Source organism: Trichinella spiralis, assembly GCF_000181795.1.
Source record: "Trichinella spiralis strain ISS 195 chromosome Unknown Scfld335, whole genome shotgun sequence".
Classification (NCBI taxonomy): domain Eukaryota; kingdom Metazoa; phylum Nematoda; class Enoplea; order Trichinellida; family Trichinellidae; genus Trichinella; species Trichinella spiralis.
The window spans coordinates 1-5,004 of record NW_003527274.1 but is presented as its reverse complement, the minus strand read 5'-3'; the positions used below and the strand labels follow the sequence as shown (position 1 = coordinate 5,004).

Below are 5,004 nucleotides of genomic sequence, written 5' to 3'. Positions count from 1 at the left end.
TGATTGCTGGGGCGATCCGTCGAACTCAGGGATCAACCGCAAGTCAAGCGACTTGTCAACCCCATTTCCGCTACCCATGGCCGCGATAGCTTGTTAAGAATTTTAATGCTCGGCGAGAACAAAATCAAAGTTTGGTGCCAAGTTTCCGGGAAACGTTTTACTCGTTCAAGACTAATATTCGCAAATAATAACACTATCGACAGAATACAACACGCACACACGCAATACAAAGCCGATCGATCCACACACCACAAATCCGGGGTCACGCGCACACCAACCCTTCCTCCTACGGTGGATGGCCGACACTCAAGTTCCAGCACTCCGGTGACGTCGCCATGACGCATTCTTGCGTCATCCCCAAAACGGCCATCACAACACACTCCCCCCTGATATCCTAATCACAACACAGGCGCGCGGTGGGCTTGCGAATTCTCGTCGAGCGCCTGGGTCCGGCAGAGGCGGGCTCCGGTGCTGGTTCCGCAGACTGAACCACATCCGCGGCGTCTCGCGGGCGAAGGTGGATGATCATCTCTTCTTCTTCGCCGGCGGTCTGCTCAGAGAAGTCGCTTGCAGCGCTCACGGACGGCGTTCTGCGCCGAAGGTCTCTGACGTGTCGCGGCATCCCGTCGACCTCCACTGCCTGGTCAGAGACAACGCCAGTCACGGTGCCTTTCTGGTGTCGGGTGTCACATCTGGCTCCGGGCGGCCTCACCCATACCGAGTCGCCGACGGCGAACCGTCCGTTCTTTTCTTCAGGTTCTTCTGTTGCCCGGTCCACACCCCGCACCCTAACGGCGTATGCATGCACGACGTTGGCCGGGGCTGTCCACGGGTTGCGGCCGTCTCGTGGCGTAACGTTGTACAAGTACACCGCCTCTTCCACCGAGCAATTCTTTCTCGCAGCGATGACCTTCACGCTTCGATGGCATCTCTCTGCTATGCCATTGCCGGACGGCGCGTAGGCACATCGGTACCGCACTCGGACTCCCCACCGGGCGACGAACTCCGTAAAGATTCTTCCTCGGAAAGCGGTGTCGTTGTCCGTCAGCAACTCTTCCGGGGCCCCCCGTTCGTAGAACACCGCCTCCAGCTGCTCAGTGACGTTCGCACTGCACTGAACTCTCAAGCGTCGCCAGACAGCAAACCGCGACGGTCCGCAGTCGATGAGGGTCAGGTACGGTCGGCCTCTGACATGGGTGATGTCCATTCCAACCCTTTGCCATACCTCCGCAACCTCGAGACTTCCTCGTTTCCACTTTCCAGGCGCCGGATCCAGCGACTTGCATGGCTCGCAGCCGCTGATCACCTGTCGCACCTGGCGCTTGGATACTGTCGGATCCGTCCGCCTCGCGAAGTACAGCGTTCGTCTTATTCCCGGGTGGCCCATGGCATGATGGACATCCGCGATCATTCGCTCCACGCCCTGACCCGCGGTCGCTGCACAGACGAGCGCCGGTCCAGCTGCGGGTGGCTTCAGCCAACGCCGCGGCACGCGGGTTAATTCGTCTGCCTTGTTGCACGCGGACTTCACCAGGTCGACTTCCAGCTCTAATCCAAACTCCTCCACCAGCGATAGAATCATGCCCACCCTTCTTCGGATCAACATCTCACCTGACGCTTTCGTCTTCAGCCTGGCTTTTCCAGAGAGGCCGTCTGACACCCATCGATGCACCGTCGCGGAGTCTGTCATCAATCGAATCCTCCTCATCTGCCAGCTAAGGGCCAGATTGAGGCCTTTGATGACGGCATCCAGCTCAGCCATGTTTATGTGTTGGGCGTCATCCGGGCGCAGCCACGCCGCGTCTTCCACGATCGAGCCGCCGACTTCCAACGCTACGCCGATTGCCAGCGAGCTGGCGTCTACCCAAATTTTGGCTTCCTCCGCCGAAACATCCCATCTCCCGCGCGCAGGGTCACGCTTCTTCACCGCCAACGCGGTCTCCTGGATCAGCTCTCTCAGCTCGTCTCCGTCGATCACCTCATCCCAGCTCGTTGTGGCGTCGTTGGCCTTTCTTTTGATGTACGCCGCCGCTATCCTCAGCCATCCGCAAACCGGGAAGTGGCTAACCAGCTTTCCGCAGTACGAAAACACAGAGCGACGGGTCAACACGTCTGGCACCTCGCCCACGTCGTTGTCTCGCCTCCACATCAGCTTCCCTCGCTCCCCCCAGACCTTCAGTCCAAGGAGGCGGGCTCCGTCAGCGGCACGCTCGTGGGTTTTGCACGTCAGTCCATAGTGCGCCAGGTGTCGCTTCACGCGGTCCACAGCGACGACGCTTTCGTTCACCAGGATGTCGTCGATGTACGCCGAGGTTCCTTTCCTGACATCCGGATCCCGGGAGAGCACGCAGTTCAGCACGGCTTTCATCACCAATGGTGCGACATTCAGGCCGAATCCCAGTCGGGTCAGGCAGTAACGCTTGCCTTTGAAGACCACCGTCTGATATGGCCACAGGGATTTGTCGATGCGGATCTGCAGGTAGGCCTTTTTCAGGTCGATCAGGGCCACGTTGACCCCCTGTCTGCGCCACTCGCGCAGCTTTTGGCTGCACACGTCCGCGTCGGCAGTGTGGCTCTCAATGTGGGCGTTCAGCTCCCGGAAGTCCATCACGGGCCTGACCTTCTTCTTGTTTCGCTGGATCACCGCCATCAGTGGCAGCAACCCTTTGGGAGGGCCGTGTTTGCTCTCGTCGTACGGCACGAGCCACCCGTCTTTGATCCACTTCCTGAGCTCGTCTTCATACGCGCCACGTGCAACGTTCGCCGGCGGGTACTCTTCCACTGTATTTCGCAGGACGCCGGGCTCCCCGGCGTCTGACCATTTCCACGCGGCGGTCCATGAGCGCGTGGAGGGACAGTATGTCGCTGTGAAATCTTTTTCACGGATACTGATCCCGGCTTCGGCGGCTGCCCAGACTCCCGGGTCGTCCAGTCCAAACTGCACGCATCGTCTGCCGGTAACCGTCACGCCGCCGAGCGCCGCTATGCCGTTCATGCCGAGTATGAGGTCGTAGCCGAGCGGCTTCGATCGGACCACTATCACTTCAACCTCAATTGGACCTTTCCCACGGGGCTTTAGCTGCACGACGCCGGTGCCCTCGCACCCCATTGCCCGACCACACATCGTGGTGATGGCGACGTCCTCTTTTCGCCAGCTTCGGCAACACGAGGCATGGGCCACACACACTGAGCACCCCGTGTCCACCAGCACGCGGCGTCGTACGCCGCCGACGTTCATATGGACGGCGGGCAGCGCCTCGGTCAGTGGTCGCGGGGACAAAAGGCTGGCGCTGATGCCTCTGTCCCGAGCTCGTTTCCCTGATGGGAAGCGGCGCTGGCGACGCCCCGACGGCGTCCACGTCGGTTGCGAGTCAGCGGGTTCTGCGTACCCGGGTCGCCGCCCTGTCGTCGGGCCAGACAATCTCTGGCGAAATGGTTCGGCCCGCCGCACTCGAAGCACCTTTGTCCGGTCGGCACCGTCGGACTCCGCACTCCGGGCCCCCGGGCGCTCAAGCACGCGTTCGGCGCGTCCACAGGTCGTTCATCGGTGATTATGGCTCGGGCGCGGGTAAGGATCTGGCTCAGCCCGAGATCCTCCATTCGCGATCCCGCCCTGAGCAGCTGGCGGACGTTCTCTGGCAGGCCGGCGACGAAGGCGCACGCCAGGGCCTTCTCGGAAACCCCACCAAACAACGTCGCTAGTCTTTTCAGCTCCGCCAGGAATACATCAGGCGATTCGTCGGGACCCAGCTTTCTCGAGACGAACTGGTCGTAGGCCACGAATGGGTCAGCCGCAAAGGCGGCCAGCAACGCTTCCTTGACCTTGTCAACGCTTGACCTTTCCTTGGCGTTCAGCTGCAGGTACACGGCGAATGCACCGCCCGTCAGACGTAGCGGGATCACACTGGCTACATCACTGATGTCACGGAGCTTGCACACCAGCTCCAGCTTCTCCAGCCACTCCACCACTGATTGCTGGGGCGATCCGTCGAACTCAGGGATCAACCGCAAGTCAAGCGACTTGTCAACCCCATTTCCGCTACCCATGGCCGCGATAGCTTGTTAAGAATTTTAATGCTCGGCGAGAACAAAATCAAAGTTTGGTGCCAAGTTTCCGGGAAACGTTTTACTCGTTCAAGACTAATATTCGCAAATAATAACACTATCGACAGAATACAACACGCGCACACGCAATACAAAGCCGATCGATTCACACCCGACCAATCCGGGGTCACGCGCACACCAACACTTCCTCCTACGGTGGATCGCTGACACTCAAGTTCTAGCGCTCCGGTGACGTCGCCATGACGCATTCTTGCGTCATCCCCAAAACGGCCATCACAACACATTACTGTAATAAACTGTTTATGTATGAGAATTTTCCAAACACAATTTTGATTAATGAGCTTTTTTTATACGTCTGTTTCGAGCGGTTCGGTTAACTGATTGTTACTTTGATTTCATCCAGTTCGTGCTGCTTTTGCTGGCATTGATTGCAAGTGAAAACGTGTTTTTGCTGTGAAATTATTTAAAGTTTAAATAATAACCCGCGGGCAAGTGGAGCAGCTGACGTGAAGAAGAAATAAATTGTTTTCACTGACTAGCTTCATATTTTGCACTGCTCTAGCAGCGACCACCGACAAAAGAGGTTGTTTTCATCATCAGGCCGACTCTGCAAGTACAGTAAGCTCTGCTTTTTTTTCCTTTAAATCTAATAAAAAAGATTGAAACAACTGAAAGAAGATATTGATGTTCTGTTTTAATTTCCCATTAACTTAATCTGCTCAATTTGCATCGCTTCTTCGTGCATATTTCCAACTGTATTCCATTGTGATAATTAAGTTAATTACTGTTTATTTCTTTTATTCAATTCAAAATAAGCTTGAATGAGCATATAATCACGAACAAGTTTGATTATTCTGATCCAACACTTTAATGAAACAAACTCCACTGCTTCCTGTCCGGGTTGCGTAAGAATAATGAATGCTTTAAAAAGCACTTTAA

The 5,004-nt window shown here is 56.5% G+C and overlaps 2 protein-coding genes across 2 annotated transcripts; both read left to right on the top strand.

Moving 5' to 3' along the window:
- The first annotated feature begins 105 nt into the window (after nucleotides 1-105).
- On the top strand, nucleotides 106-2,818 carry Tsp_12392 (hypothetical protein). Its single transcript, XM_003370918.1, is given in 5 exon segments — nucleotides 106-129; nucleotides 410-1,496; nucleotides 1,547-1,681; nucleotides 1,716-2,479; nucleotides 2,495-2,818. 5 exon segments carry the CDS (start codon nucleotides 106-108, stop codon nucleotides 2,816-2,818), a joined length of 2,334 nt encoding a protein of 777 aa, XP_003370966.1.
- Nucleotides 2,819-3,321: 503 nt separating this feature from the next.
- Tsp_12391 (conserved hypothetical protein) lies at nucleotides 3,322-3,702 on the top strand. Its single transcript, XM_003370917.1, has one exon. It carries the CDS (start codon nucleotides 3,322-3,324, stop codon nucleotides 3,700-3,702), a length of 381 nt encoding a protein of 126 aa, XP_003370965.1.
- Nucleotides 3,703-5,004: the final 1,302 nt, after the last annotated feature.

Bases quoted from the DNA above. Each gene is read 5' to 3' on its own strand.
- Tsp_12392 (XM_003370918.1), top strand. From the start codon at position 106: ATGCTCGGCGAGAACAAAATCAAA. The intron at 130-409 runs GTTTGGTGCCAA...ATCACAACACAG, and splicing joins TCGGCGAGAACAAAATCAAA to GCGCGCGGTGGGCTTGCGAA. The intron at 1,497-1,546 runs GTTAATTCGTCT...GTCGACTTCCAG, and splicing joins GCCAACGCCGCGGCACGCGG to CTCTAATCCAAACTCCTCCA.
- Tsp_12391 (XM_003370917.1), top strand. From the start codon at position 3,322: ATGGGAAGCGGCGCTGGCGACGCCCCGACGGCGTCCACGTCGGTTGCG.